Below are 16,222 nucleotides of genomic sequence, written 5' to 3' on the forward strand. Positions count from 1 at the left end.
ACTCAAGTCATTCAGCATTAGTCAAAGGGCGCAAAGCTGGCATCCAGTTATTAACCAACAGAAGAAATTTTGCTTTGCTTGCACTGCATTTTCTGTTACCTGGGATTTCTTTTCATTAACTATCTGGCCAAATGATATGCTAAAAGCTGAGTGCACCTCTCAGATGTTAACTGACTCTGAAAACTTGGGCCAAAATCCAGCAAGGCCTTTAAGCACTCATGTGATTTTAGGCATATTGACATCTCAGGTTTGAATTTAAATGCATGTCAAAGCCCATCACTGGATCACAGCCAGAGAACTCAGCACCTTCCAGAAGGAATCCTTGAAGTTCAAATTTTAACTGATCCAATATCCATGAAATATTTTCCTTTCTGGACTATGTAATTTAAATGTGTCTTAAATTGATGTAAGAGGCATTTCTAACCCCACTGCACTTTTATGGTTTAGCTCATGTCAAGTTCACCTTTCCAATGAACATGATCCCACAGAAAAGCCAGGTATGTTCTACTTACGACACACCTGCATATACTTGACAGCAGGCCCAGGAGGCTTTCTCTGCTCGGAAAGGTGCCAAACACCCTGCACAAATTTAGGAGCTAATGATGCCACTTCTGACCATGCTACAGTGACCAGTCCAGCTCTGATGAAGCTTATATAAAATAGTGACATGGTACACACTCCCAGAACATAAAGAGGAACTCTAGTGATAATAATAAATCTAAAAATTCTTTTTGCTCATGTTTATAGTGTTTTATATCATTATTAAAACTCCTAAGACACACAAAAAGCAATTTGTGTGCCAAAACTGTCCAAGGCCAGCTGCTGCCCTCTCAAAGAATGACTGAATACATACACAAAAATACTTGTGCCACAAATCTGATGGAGTTTGCAGCACTGTGAAAGCAGCAGGTCTTTGACCAGATAAAGCACTTTCATTGTGCATGTATTTGAAGCTACACAGAAGTGTCATAGATCATCATTAACAATCATATGGTCAGTATTTACTGAGGCAATACCAATCAGGCTAATCTGTACTATAAATACGGTCCAAAAGTATGGAAAAACTACTTAAACCAGTAGACAAAACCACACAACTTGTCTCTGGATGTAAGAAACTGGCTCTAGCTTAGGTACAACCACCTGCAACATTTTAATTGTTTTTCGCATCAGATTATTGGAGTAACCCCCATGAATTTGGTTGCCTCAACATTGTTTTATTCAAGACAGTTCTAAGCTACGACATATGCAGCAAAGGCTGGAATCGTCTTTGGTCTGTGACATACGTGCCACAAACACTCTGTGACTGTTACTATTAGTTGATGCTTGTAGAGAAAAGCACTGTGTGATACGCAGCAGTAAATTACTTACATTACTGTTAGCTTGTGGCATGGCATAACCTAGAAGTCAAACCACAGCCAAACAGATGGAGAACGTGCATGCCACAAAACTGTATCACTTCCCATTACATTTATATCCAGAAGTGGTGTTTTCCAAATAATCTGCCTCTCCTAGTTCGCCCAGAAATGGGATAGTTTAAGAGACTATTTCTCTTGAGTAATTTTCTCCCCCATCCCCTCCATCCATAGAGATGCTTTGGGTTTGTTTTGGTTTCTCTCTCCCCTCCCCTTTTTTTCCTTTCTAATAAAGACAGGTTTGCTCTACAAGGCATGAATATTGTCAATTTACTGGATAACATCCACATATACATCAGAAGCCCACCAGGGAGTGTCACAAATCCACATAGCTTTCCAAAGCTAGATTCAAAATATGGACCTCTTACTTAGCTGACAGATGTGTAAAATCATCTGCAGCCAGACAACTCCCTAATGACTACACAGGTGCATGTGCTGAACAATGCAAGTTATTCTGACTAAGACCAACATTAGCTTGCACTTGAAAAGTTATCTTGAGAAAAAGTTTTTCTGATGGCATAATGTGATTCAGGGACCAAAACCCACCACACCCTTGTTAGAGGACGGGAATATATTAGCTCAGCTAGGTAGAGAGGCTGCATGAAACCTCTGTGAGAGAAGCCAGATTTCAGAGGTTTTCTAGGAAGATATGACTATCATTTGGCTCAGTACTGCACTGAGCATTAGCCAGAAATACTAGTCCATTAATGTCTGTTTTCTCTTTTATTGATAACTACAGAATCAAACACATGTTCTAAGTCAAAACTGTTTATGGACGAGGCATGTAAGTTACAAATTGCCACCACAATTGTGCTCAGTAACATGCATGGGATTTCATAATGGCATGATTTGGCTCAAATGGCTGTGTGTCACCAGTTTCCCACTCCACCCGACATAAGACAGGAGACCTGAGGGACAGGACTGAGGCTGCTAGCAGGCTTCAGCCCTGAAACTTGCCCCAAAGAGGTGGAGTCAAACCAGTCCCAGATAAGGCAACATAAAAGCAGCACTGAACAATCTTCTGAACTTGCACTTTACGCCTCCTCATTGGACTAAAGGCTCAAAACCTTCACCCATGGAGAACACTCACTGCTTGAAATTCAAAGCTTTTGCAGTAATACTCAGTACATTCTTTACCTGTAAAGCCTTCTCTTCAAACTTAAGACTTTTAGCTTAATTTTCCATTCCCCTCACCCCTCTCCAGAAGTGAGATCCCAAGATTCAGAACAGAACTACTCTGAAGTAAAACTTCACCATCCGTTGGAACTACTTTTACAACATCTGAGTGGACAACCAGAAAGACTTCACACAGTCCCAATTTTATCTGCTCTAGGGAGTACAGAAAATACCGGATTCATCTTACCATCTGCTCTAGCACTGAACTAAAAGCTTTGGTCCCCTAAGATCTGTTGTTCTGCCATCACCAACCTATGCTGCCCATATGAAAAACCCAACCATTACTCCAGGTGCAGCCCCAACAGCAGTGATCATCCAACACACTCACTGAACAAAATTCATGTACTAAGCACATCTCCTACATGCAAGCCCCAAATCAGGTTATTAACGTCCATTCTGTCCATGTCATATATATGTAACACAACCTATTGCATGACAAGTACACATGAATCTCCAACAAAACAGATAAATATATAGCTCTAGCAAATGAAAATGTTTGATTTTTAATACTACAAAATTCGACAGAAGGATTATACCTAAACATTGTTCACTATATGTCTTTCAAATGAACTGCTAAATTGGTGTAATAACCCTGAAAAAAATCCATACACCAGATCAGAGAGTGGTATAGCTGTGTTTTCCTCTAGAAACAGCTGTGATTAGCACTATGGATATGTGAATAAAATCTAAAATTGATAAGAATAAATCTGTACAAAATCGGAAAAAGTATTTAATAAATTGTGCCAAAACCAAACATGCCAATGACAAAGGCAAGATGCTGCTTATCACTGGTAAGCAAATGTACCAGATATACAAAGAGCTTTTCTGATGACCCAGAAACTGAAGTTTAAGTAAAAACATTTATCATTATTTTTTTATTTGCCACCTCTTCCATTGAAATATTTTCATAGCAAAAAAGCAAACAAAAGAAAGACCTAAATCAATTGCATGTGTGTTTCATCCTGGCCTCTACCCTCATGAAGCTCACATATTGCTAAAAATGCTACTTAAAATTCATTTTCAGTCTTGAGACTAACAAAACCAAACCCAATCAGTTCAACTATAAATTAGAAAAGGTAATGGCTCAACAACACTACTGTTAGAGTAAATAAATGAGGACTTTTGTCTCTGGAAAAGAAAACTACATTTGGTAAACGTACTGTGAACTGAAGAACTAACCATTAAAATCGTTCCAATCAACACTTGTGATATATATAAAAATCACAAAAGAAGACTGAATGTTTGTTTTTAAAGCTATGCTAAAGTTTTCTTTCTCATTAAAGAGAATGAGCTGTTTAGGAAATGTTAAGGAATGTTGTTACCATTTTAATTTGTGTTATTCCATAACTAATATCTCCACAGTTTTCTTAGACTGGAGTTTTCCTTTCAGTAAAGCTTCTTTATCTACAAGAACATGAATTCTATTTTACCAATAAAATACTACTGTTTAAATATTTTATATTACTATTTAAATATTTTTTAGTTACTATTAACAAGTTGGAACATCCATTTTTTCTTCCCACTATTTTAGGGCACGTACCTCTTTCACACTGGGGTCCAGTAAAGCCATATGTGCAAGCACATCGATTTGGAGCCACACATCTCCCTCCATTTAGACATCCATTTTCACAGACAGCTGTATCAGAGGGAAGGTAAAAGCAATCTTTATTGAGCTATTTCCAGGAAGATATGAAGGTTTGTACTTAACAAGCTCAGGTAAACTTAGTAAAATGGTAAAAATGGTAAACAGAACAGGATACTTTGTTTTCCAGAACCTACTTATGATCTTTTCCCATTTCCTGGCCTCATTAGTATTATGAGCTCATCTTTTCAAGGGAGTAAAATAAAAACACAGTAACAGTCACAGCTTCTCTGACCTCTCAAAGCCTTTCTCTTTCGGATGGCTAGACAATTCCATAACTCCAAAATAACATCTCTTTCAAACTTTCAACAAAGCAACACTGATACGGTAGAGACTGCAGACAGAAGGTGCAGGAAAAAAATTCATCTCTAAATCCTCAATTTTTTCCCTACTCTGAAGCAAATTTAAAAATTTATTTGTTCTTCTAACACAAAAGAAGAACAATGCAGTATTAAAGGGCTGTTTGCTGATGTTAAATAATTCACAATATTAACCAGAACAGCAAAATGTAATCAATATCTATTTTGACTACATTATTCCAAGATATACTTTCCCTGTATGATGCTGCCAACAGTCGGAACCCAGTTTTCCTCATAATGAACTCCAAAAGCAGTTGCTCTCAAAAAAAATCATTAAATATAACATTTACATGAGAAACAGGCTTTTAAATACATTTTTATGCTCATTGACTAATGTTATTCTTTGTTCCATTTCATATTCACTTCAGTAGAAAGGTTTCCATTTATCCTCCTTTATCCACTTATTATTTCACAGAAAAGGCAGAAATACAATTCTTAATCCTTCCACCACATGATCTTCTTCCAGATTATTAGGGTAAATTCCTGGTCCCACTGAAGTTCAAGTAAAGTGTGCTATTGATTTTGACAGAGCACAAAAGGTTTTCATTAAATGAGCTAAACACATTTTCTCTGTCAGACCAATAGTTCACTAGATAGCAACATGACAGCCCTGGTTAAAACCAGTGTCTACATCCTTATTTGAGTTACTTCACAGCATTCCAGGCAAGCAGAGCAAGAGACCACCAGACTCAGTTTGGGAGAGGTTTCAAGCAGCAGGTCCAAGGAATGCTGTTGGCTCAGGATTGATTGAGGAAATCAAAAATATGTCAATCAACTCTAATGAGACAACATCAAAATGAGCAAAATTCCTACAGCATGCTAAGTCTGAAGCAAACCCCTGAAATTAAACAAGGCTTTGTATTAAAAAGCTTAATACTGTCTGTAAGATGAAAACTGAATCCCATGTAAATTCTAAATATATGCCTACTGCTTTAGTGAGTGGAAAGCCCTGAGGTCAATGGGAATTATGGTAGTGTGAGAACTATAGGATCAAGTTGTATCCAATTATTATGAATTCACATGTTATTTATTTTAATAGTCCTGATCAGAAAGAATTCACTCAGCATTCATTACAAAGTCATGTGTTTTCCCGTAAAATTCCACTGTACCTGATCAAAACCAAGCTCAGCGTAAGCTGAAATTTAGTGCTAAAGGCTGCCCGATCCACACACCCAAGAAGTACCTAACTGTACCCAGTATCTACTTTAATAATAGTGTACTTACGCTGTCCACAGTGTGTTCCTGTATATCCCTTCTGACAGAGGCAATGGTCATCACTGCAGCTACCTCCATTCATGCACCGGATGTTACAGTGTTGTACTGGAAAGGAAAAAAGTTTCTCCTCAGTTAAATCAAATCAGTCAGAAACATTTAATTATCTGCTAAGAGATTTTTTTATTTTTAGGAATTGATTCTATGAACTAGAAACCAGTATTAGAAACCAAGGATGTGTATTTTAGGTAAGATACTTAAAGTAATAAGAAAACAATATTGATTTACAATTTCTAAGGAATATAGGACAGGAAAATAGGTGCAAGAATTTGATACCACCCTTATTCACTGAAGTCAGCGTCATTTCATATGAGCATAAATCCACAGAATTTGTCTCCTAGTTTGCCGTGCTGAGAAAAGTCCATCAGTAAGGTAAAAGAACTAAACTTCTGGTAGTTACAACTAAGAAGAAAGGGAGTCTTATCATCTGGGCAATGGAGGATGGAAGTATTAAAGGGAAGCATATAAGGAAGCTCCTGAAGACAGCCTGGTTCTACCGACACATGCAATACCAGAAGCAGATTTGTTCAGGTAGGACTTTTCTTGCACGCCATTTCCAGATAAACCTGCTGCTGGCTTCTGTGCTTGGGGCTGTGGAGTTCACAGACAGCATTTCCCCAGAACCAATACCTTCCCTTGCAAGCAGAAGAAACAGGAGAGCAGCAGCACACTCTCCTCAGCCGCAGCACTACCATTTATAATGACTAACATGCACCTGAAGTCCCATGCCAGTAAAGCATAAAAGTCTAAAAAATAAAAAGTCTAATAAAATAAGGACAAATTCATTTTTTAACTAGTCTCTTCATCAGGCACAGAGAAGCAGGCAGACCTCCCAAACAAGTGAAATCCTCCTTACAGGTCCTGCTGTCTCATCCAGCTGTGAACCAGGGCACTCCAGTAAGCAGCCAGGAAATGGTTTCCCTCTTAACGGGAACCACATGAAAGGCTCCTCCCCAGATAGGATTATGGTCAGATCAGCATTTCAGTAGGTTGTGATGGAGCACTGGATACCTACACCACGCTGTCTGAAATGCTCAGGACTGAAAATCAGAAATTGTATGTCCTGCCAGAGCCTGTTGCTACAGGTGTTATGCCAACCACTGAATTCTTCCCATTGCACAAAGCCCTTAAACATAATTTGGCTTTTTACAGTCCAGAAGTATGTGAATGGAATTTTATTTTTATTTTCAAGTAAAAATAATGATTTTAACTGTATTGCCTTCTACAGCAATACGAATCCACAAAACAGAAGTTAAACATGCAATTGGAGAAAGGATTTAAAAACAACCTAACATTTAAAACACTCATACTCTTAATTCTTCAATTATAAAAGTTAAAGCTGTATCTTGTATTTTTTGTGTGTCTAATAGTTATGATACATCTTTGTTCTACTTTGGATGTGCTTCAGTGCTTCAGGCAACAAAAATGTACTAACATTCCTCAACAAAAAGTAAAATTGTCTGCAAATACAGAGTGAATATCTGGTGAAGATTGTTGGACAATGTCCTAAGTAGGTCAGAAAAAGGTGTATAGTTACTTTAAAATGTGTAGTTCAACTTAGCTTTATACAATCTTAGAAAAACAGAGGGGATTACAAGAAGCATAGGAAATGATATCATCTGTCAAGCAGGGAAGGAACTTAAAAACCACAAAACTGATTTCAATTAGAGCAAGCTATGCCAAGAGCTAATTTCCATTCCCACATGAAGACCAAAGCCATTTAAATAGTTTGAACTACATTTGAGATAAAAAGGTTAACAGTAGCTTATATGATTATTTTCATATTATTTGTTCAAGTAAAAGTCAAGTCTATTTCCCCATTTTGGGATAAGGAGTGGTTTTACACATAACACACACACACACAAAGTTTCCATAATTTGTCTTGCTGCTTCCTAAAGGAACTTTTCCAAAGTAAAATATTTCTTCCTTCTTCTTAAACTAAAATCATTACAGGAGACTGCTGGGACACCCAGTCATCTTTGTTAAAATGAGCCATTCAAATCAGTAAACTTTCTCCAAAGCAAGAAAATCAGTAACATACGGTCAGTAAACTGCTAATTTTCTGCCTTCTTTTGAGGGAATGTTGAAAATTGTATTTCCAAAATCATACAGACTATTCTGAAATATTATCCTTCCAAAAGTTTATAGAAACACATGCAAAGGCTGTCTAGAGCTGAGATTATGATTTTAAGACTGCATTTTTGAAAAGTAGCACATTAACGCAGGTCCAGAGTCTCTTTTCTCAGCTAAATCAACAATTCCATTAATGTCAGTGGGGATATTCCAGTAAGTGAAATAACCTGTTCCAAGGTATCACACTGACAGACGCTCAGGGAAAAAGCACAGGAATTGCCATAAGGCTGGTAAATCAATGCATATAGCTTTGCCTTAACTCAGCATGCTCAGGAAATGTTAACAATATTAATAAATTATAGTTTTTAATCAACTGGTTTTCTCTTTCACATCCAATTTGAAAACAGTCTGCACTGGAAACTTCTGAAGTCAAAACAGGAATGACTGCAGGAACATAGCTTTATAAACCCGCAAAAGAGCCAGTGAGACCAAACACATCCACACACGCTTTGTGTGTGGGCAATGTTTGCATTCCTTAGCAAAGCGAAACAACAAGCTCCACGCTTGAGCGTAACAGTTCCTGACTTTTGGAATAAATTCTCAGCAAAGCTGAGTAAAGCCTGCTTCACACCAAGAGCACTGGGACACCACAACTGCTCACGAAACATGCAGGAGCTCACCAAGCAGATGAAGGATAACACACACGCTGTCTGTTCTGTGATTCCAAACTAGAAATCGTGAGGTGTGAGGGTCTGCGATCCTCAGGAGGGACAACCAAGCCAAGGGGGCCCTGCAGGTACCACGAGGAGAGGCTGCCTCTCGTCTCCCTGTGCCACGGCTGAGGAAACGCTCCCAGCCCCTGCCGTGCATGACGCAGGGATTTGCTTGCCAGGAGCTGTAAACAACGAATGACGGCCTCATCACATCCCAGATGCTCAGCAAGCTTTCTCTTTGAGTGACTGACTCAGGAGAGAGATGGCAACTAGCGCCAGGATGGGATGCAGGCTGCAGCCGCGTGTGGGGTGCTGCGAAAAGCCACAGCAGCCTTGAAATCTCTGGGAACATTTACAATTCAAGACCTATTACCATGTCAGACAGCAGCAGACTGCAAAGGAAGGGGCTGAGCTCCAGGTTCTACTGCCATTGAACCACACCACCCTGATCCCGGGGCATGAAGCTGAGGGTCCAGGCCCTGGCCTCCCCCCCTGCAGCAACGTGGTCTCTGAGGAAAACCTCGGTCCTCAGGCAGCGCCTTTGAAGCTTGCTGTAGCTGGGGACCACAGCAAGCCCCATTGTGCACTCAGGAGGTGTAACCAACCTGCCAGGGGTGCAGACACTTTTCCCCACCAGCCCCCAGCCCCAGCACCCTCCACAGCTCTCTAGAGAGCCTCTGCCATGGCTCCCTTCCTTCAGAGATGGCCCCATCAGCAAACACCTTCCAGCTTAGACCAGCCCAAGCCAGTGTGACTAAAGCAGGTTGGAAGCAAAAGCAGTGGCTTGACCCATAGCGGCGTCAGCTGGGGGTGCCTGATGTTGAAAGAGACACACTCCTCATTCTCATACCCTCTTTCCCAGCAGCAACATGGCAGGATTGCAGGGTGTGTCTGCAGCACAAACTGGCACGACTGCAGCACGAACAGACACCACCGAAGCAGCCATGGCCCAGGTGGTTTGAGAGGCAGCAGCGGAGCAGCCGCCACAGAGCCAGCACAGCACAGGGTGTAAGACATCTCCTCACACATGCACCTGCGACGCCAGAGCCAGCCACGTATCAGGGCCAGCGGGGCGGGTGCCTCCACACACAGCAACCTTATCTCCAAGCCTACCATAAGCATACCCAAAAATTCACTAATTACACAGAAATAACCACTAGTCAGCCAGCAAGTTCACTCATGTCAGAAAAAACCCTGCTGAGAAAACCACCGGTTGATCTTTTCAACCACGAATCAGATTGCTAAAGCTGACTCGTAACCAGAAAAGTCCCAACACTGACCTGCGTAAGAAAAGAACTTGAAGGCTTTGTTATGCTTTCCAATCCACATTTCCAATCTGCATTAATTGATTCTGACAGACAACCAGTCTGTAAGAGTCACCACGAATTTGGTTTCTGTCTATGGCTGTACATACTATAAAACCTGTGCCCATTACCGATTCCTTAAGTACTAAAAAGACACATAGCGTAAAATATCTAAAAGACAACTCAGACACATATCTCATCTATCAGAAGTCATGCATTTAATCCTGAGAAATCATGGGATTGTCATTCATATTTTTAATCTGCATTTTTAATGTGACAAATATATCATTTACTTCTGATTATTTTCTATTTTAATAAAGAATTTTCTCATTTTAAAAAACACAATTAAAGTAAACATGAATGCATTCTGACAAAATATTAACTGCTATCAATGGAAGTTGATAGTAACCCTTTGATGTCAATCAGTACTTTTAATTAATGTTTATGTTTACTTTGTTTCCTAATAGCAGATCTAAGTCATTGTGGTCGACTGTGTAAATACATATTCATGGATTTTGTCTACACTGCCAAGAGATCAAATTACTTACAGCAAGTGTATGCTCTATAAGTCCTAATGAGGTTCTGGGTCATAAACATTATTACACAAAAGTGCACAGAGGCGGTGGAGTCTCTACAATAACTCAAGACACTTCTGCTTTTAGATTTGGTTTGTTTTAATACCTAAAGGTAATGCAACCACACACACAATGCATCCTAAATTGTTGCACTGATGAAACTCAATAGAAACTATTTTTTTAAGCCAACTCCTAAGTCCAATTGTAAAGTGTTAATATTTATATCTTATACAGAAAAGCAACATTCAAAAGTGAGCAAACCTACATAGCAATGTAAGGACAATAACGTCAGCATTGATTAAGTTTAGAATTAGTAGAATATTGTTGGAACTAGATGATCTTAAGGTCCTTTCCAATCCTAACTATTCTATGATTCTATGATTTATACCTAGAAGAAGTAATTATCAACAACCAATATAGCTATGTCATACAGGCTTTAGAAGCTGCTTGACTAAAAACCATAATAAAGTCCTGCACCCATTTATCTGTACAACTTTGATGAAGGCTAAAACTATGGAGATCAATAGTAGAATATTCCAGAAAAGAGCCACGAGAAGAACTGTAACGTTACTCACACTCTGTTTTTCCTTTAAGTCTTGACTCATAAAATACTTCAGTGTGGCCTAAGACGAAAATGAGGTAATACTAAGGCCCACACATTCCTTTTACAAAGGTGCCAAAACATGTAACAGATGTAGGGATACATCTCTCCTCTGTACCCTGAGGGAGACTTGGGAGAAGGTCATACTTTCCTTTACTGGCTTACAGGATTAAGGCATATGCACCTGGTAAAACAGTAGCTGCAAACCATGGCAGAAACGCTACAACACACAGATTTGTGTAGCATTTTGCACTCTTCCTCCTTCCAGTAATCTCTGGGAGCTTCATAGCTCCATACCCTCCTCATGCTGGCCTCTCCCTAACAGACATCACAGGAGCCTGTGAAAGGGGTCGAACTACAAAGAACACTATTTACCATTTTAGTACATGCCATTCCATTACATTCCACAGTTGTTATTGTTTTTCCACTGTTATTGAATGAAAAAGATGCTAAAGTCACAAGCTGAAGTGGGAAAACTCTTATCAATTAGGAAAGCAAAAAAATGGCAAGGTAAAAAAAACACAGGGGCAAAGCAGACCACACACTGAGTCTGAATAGATATTCAGAATTAAAAGAATGACCATATTGCATAATATTACAGACCTCAGCTGAATGCATTCCTCATGGAGTTCAGTTAATATGTTGTTCAGATAGTTATGGGCATCTGTAGGAACAGTTTCCCCAAAATTCTTCCCAGAAACTTCACATTTTATATAAAAATCTGAATCATCTATATTCTAAGAGACAAGCATCACACTCAAATAAGAATACATTGGACTTTACAGCTGGCATCTCTGATACGAACTGAGATATAATCCCAAGCAACATCCTACTTTATATTAGATATTTGACTCACGATTAGTCATTGAGCTATCTGGTTCATCGAATTAATTTAATTTTACTTATTTTTTACTGGATCTGGGGAACCTTCCTTGAAAATCTAAAATCCAAACATTTCTAGGAAAAGTCATCTGTCTGAAAAGTTTCATTTCCAAAGCATCTTTTCTTTTCTGATGAAAAGCTGTTCCACTTTAAAACTGTGACCAGTTCTGTACCTCTAAGCAACTACAGAAGTATCATCTGAATAGGATCAGTCAGTAGATTCAGAAGATATGTATTGAGCTTGGCATGGAAATGCTGTAATACTTGCAGGCCCATATACACATAATACAGCATCATGTCTACCTTAGTAACCCCCAAAATGGGAGTAGAATTACAAAATTGGTCAAATTCAGCCAACTGTCAACAGTCATCTCGCTGTATCTTTACAACTTCTGTGCTGCATATGTGTGCATGCCAGCGTTGAATAGAGATAAGGCATTTTCCAGAAAGCAAGGAAGACTGGAATTAGTGCTACAAATTGGCAAACGAATATAGCTTTCAATAAAACTAATTCAGTTTTGATCTGGCAAAAAAGAGCACCCCCAATAGTTGGTCTCTGAGTCATTCTTCAGTTTCATCACAGGAGGCTACACTTTCTTTCCTGTGGTAAAAGTATGTCTGGTGACTCGGAGGTTATTTGTCTTAAACACTGACCACTGACTTTATATACCTTACTAGCTTCACAGACTCAGAAGAACAATATCAAAGACACAGAAGAAATACTTACTTGATTTTGAACCACAGGAGGGGGCTATCTGACCATTTGGGCATGTGCACATGTTTGGTCTAGAGCAAAATCCATCCCCACAGGAATGTCTGCAGATTGCTATAAAGAAAACATAAATGCCTTTAAAATATGTTTCCAAAACCCCAAACACATAAAAAACACAGATAGAAAATTCAGTACCATAAATACCTACAAACTCTTCAAATTGCATACAACAGATTCCAAAACATCTCCTCCTGTTCCATCCCCATCTCTGCAGAGGACAGATAAAACCTAGACCTTCACCATCTGTTCTAAAAAGGTCTGGGAAGGTGCCACAGGCCACTCTAGATACAGGGAAATTTCCTTGGAGAAGTGAAGCTGGTCCATTTTACTACTCTTGGGGGAAGGATGGCACTGAGGCAGCAGTACAATGTCCCCTTTATTTCTGCACCAGACACACACATAAGCATAATAATTCCCATCTGACAGTACGCTGCCTCAGTACTTCTGGAGAGGTTCTTATCAGCCTTAGGCAAAGTGCCTTTAACAATTATTTCTGGTCCACTGTACCATTACATATGAATATGCATACAGCACTATGATTGATATATGTCTATATTTATATCCCTACATACATATTTCAAGGATATGGTCCAAACAAGCACAGAAAGTGTACTTGCTGGCCTGATGCTGTTGCCTCCTTCTATTTTACTTAAATAGATTAACATATTCCACAGCTACTCGCTCCCAAGAGTCCACACACCCCTTGGATCCCTTTACCACAGACTTAAACAGAACATGTGGATGAGATTAATCCTTTGTTAAATACTGGTATCACATCACTGTATTATAGCCCACAAAACTTTGTATATTAGCTTAATATATTTAAAATGGTAAAGAAATGATGCGCAGCTGCTATTGAAACCATACAGAAACACATTTCAGTTCTGCTATACAATTAAAAATACCCTGACATAGAGGGACAGAGATAAACCTCAGTCATAACACACAACTGGATTAACTTACGGACTATGCACTGGTTTCCACCAGGTAAAGTTTTCCATCCAGGGCAACAGTAAGCATTGTAACGTGAACCACACACATTTGGTCTGGAAAAAAAAAAAAGGACGCATTCTTATTTTTACTCAGCGATATGTTTTAAAAGTAGAGGCATAAAAACGGAAAAAGTAAATCACTGCAATATACATTTCAATAATTAAATCTAGAAGTGTTGTATGTTGTGTGTTTTAGCAGAACTGTATGCCTTTGGTTGTTGGGGTTTTTTAGGTAACATACAATTTCACTGATTTGAGATTACATTATACACATGAAATCAAATCAGTAACATCTGAACAACAGGAACAGCATGGGCAAACCTCGTCTCATATCACTCCATATCTGGAAAAGTAGCATACAGGGGGGATTGAGCAAAACTTCCATTTCAGTACAAAATAAGGGATCACACTCATCATCATTGGTGAACACAGAGGAAATCTATTGCTCTCTGAATGATAACTTTTAGGCTTCATGTTGCTTTCTCTTCTTTAAAGTACTATTACTGTTCCCCGTTTTGTCCCTGAGCAAAACTATGTTCATATCACAAAAGAAACAGGCCAACCATGACATTAGCCAAATAAATGAATTAGCCAAAATATGTAAATGCTTCATTAGCAAAAATTATTTATTATAAAAAAAAAAATCAAGGATGTTGGTGCACATACAGAGATAGGGCCCTGTGAAATGAATGAAGGGCCTACTGCCCTTCTTAAATGACGGATCTATAGGGATTTTTCTTTCCAACCCATTCCCCTCATCCAAATTTACCCTTTCAAATATCTGTATCACTAGAGTTTACAATGAAAGCTGACAGGACGTGACACTATTCCTATCATGGTTTTATTGGTAAAAATAGAAAAGTTGAAACTGTTCTATGGCTCACACAGATTATAATTTCTTTTTTATCATGTCCTATTTATTTAATGCATCTATCCATGCAAGTAAAGCTAGTAAGAATAGGAGCAAAAATGGGAAAATGTGCCTCCTTTTGTTGTATGTTTAATGGCAGAGGAAAATTTTACAACCTCTATTAATACTGTGAGCAATTACTCAATAGATTAATGCATCTAAAGCTAACTATAAACTTCCTAGAAACCGCTTTATTAAAATACCATAGGCAGATTCAAGAAAGATTTACAGTGTTTATTGTTTTAGGAAGGGGTTGCTGTTATTATTGTCCTCGGTCTTTCAGAAAGTTCTTTATCCCTAGTATTGCAATGTCTAAGTAAACAATAGTTACCTCATATGGTGAGGCAACTTAAGACAAACAATCTTGATATATACAAACATTTATTCATGCACATTTTCTAACTATCAGACTTTTACACTCTTGTATTTATTCCGGGATCTGCATTATGAATGCAATTTCAAGCATTCTGATTATACCTTTGATGACACCTTGTCTTTTCATTAACTGCTTGGCCAGAAATTACTTAAGTCAAAGCAAACACTATCATTATCTTCCACTGGTTCTGGGTAATTACAAAGTGGCAACCGAAGTGAATGAGAGCAACACAACTGGACTTGTTGCAGGGCCCTTTTCTGTTACAGACTCAAAGTCTTATTCATATAAGTCCAATGTATTCAGTTTTAGTAATGTCAGCTACTTCCCTGCAGGGCTATAACCATGTAACTTTCCTAGAGTTCCCTGCTCATCAATGCCAAATGTTGCTCCACGATCATCTGCCAAGTAAGACTGGCAAGCAGACAAGTGAGATTGCTTTTCACCTTCTCCAGGCAGAAGAAATAATGGAATAGAAATAATGGAACTTATGAAGACAGACAGAATGGGTTTGTTGCTACCTGCTACAACCTACAGGCATAAACCACCCATTTCCAGTCTGGGTTGGTAAGAATTTATAAATGGCTAACCATAAAGTGATGTTTAGGTACTCTGTTAATTTTCAGTCTCGGCAAGTACATGGCTTTGGGGACCATCTGGTCCAAGTTAAGAGTCAGGAGCAGATTTCTGTGCCATGGGGAAACCCAAATTTTACAATCTGTTTCCAAAATGGGGCTCTGGAAAATGCAGATGTGCCAATAACCATGAAGTCAGAGACCCTGGATGCCTTGAAGCTGTCCACAGGGTAGGCTAAGCTGTACACCCAAGAAGCTCCAACTCGGATGCAGCATGCTCAGCTTTAACATATAAAAAAAAAAAGTCATCAAACTGTACTTCCATGGAACAGTTTGAGCCTGACAAGTGCATTTTCCAGTGGAACACTTTTTCAGCAGAAAGCTGCTGTCTGGCCTATAAAAGAAACCTATATTGAAGTCTGAACACTACTTCTTTGAGAGGGAGTGAGTGCTCGTTACTTGTGCCTATTTGTAAAATGTCTTTAAAAAGAATTAATTTTGAAGGTGAAATTCATTGATATTTATGATAATCGGACACTATGGCAATAAATCCCCACAAATAAATAAATTAGAGGGAATAACAATTTAGCT

The 16,222-nt window shown here is 38.8% G+C and overlaps 1 protein-coding gene across 2 annotated transcripts in view; it reads right to left on the minus strand.

Moving 5' to 3' along the window:
• The window catches only part of FBN1 (fibrillin 1), a gene marked incomplete at both ends in the record, with an annotated part of 153,540 nt that overhangs the window by 124,864 nt on the left and 12,454 nt on the right, over positions 1-16,222 (minus strand). For both annotated transcript variants that reach the window (XM_080626640.1, XM_080626641.1), the window contains 4 exons: positions 4,129-4,224; positions 5,814-5,909; positions 12,737-12,835; positions 13,745-13,827. In XM_080626640.1, coding sequence (XP_080482766.1) covers positions 4,129-4,224; positions 5,814-5,909; positions 12,737-12,835; positions 13,745-13,827 — 374 coding nt within the window. The remainder of the gene's footprint in view (positions 1-4,128; positions 4,225-5,813; positions 5,910-12,736; positions 12,836-13,744; positions 13,828-16,222) is intronic.

The sequence above is a fragment of the Psittacula echo genome (assembly GCF_963264785.1).
Source record: "Psittacula echo genome assembly, chromosome: 10".
Lineage (NCBI taxonomy): Eukaryota > Metazoa > Chordata > Aves > Psittaciformes > Psittacidae > Psittacula > Psittacula echo.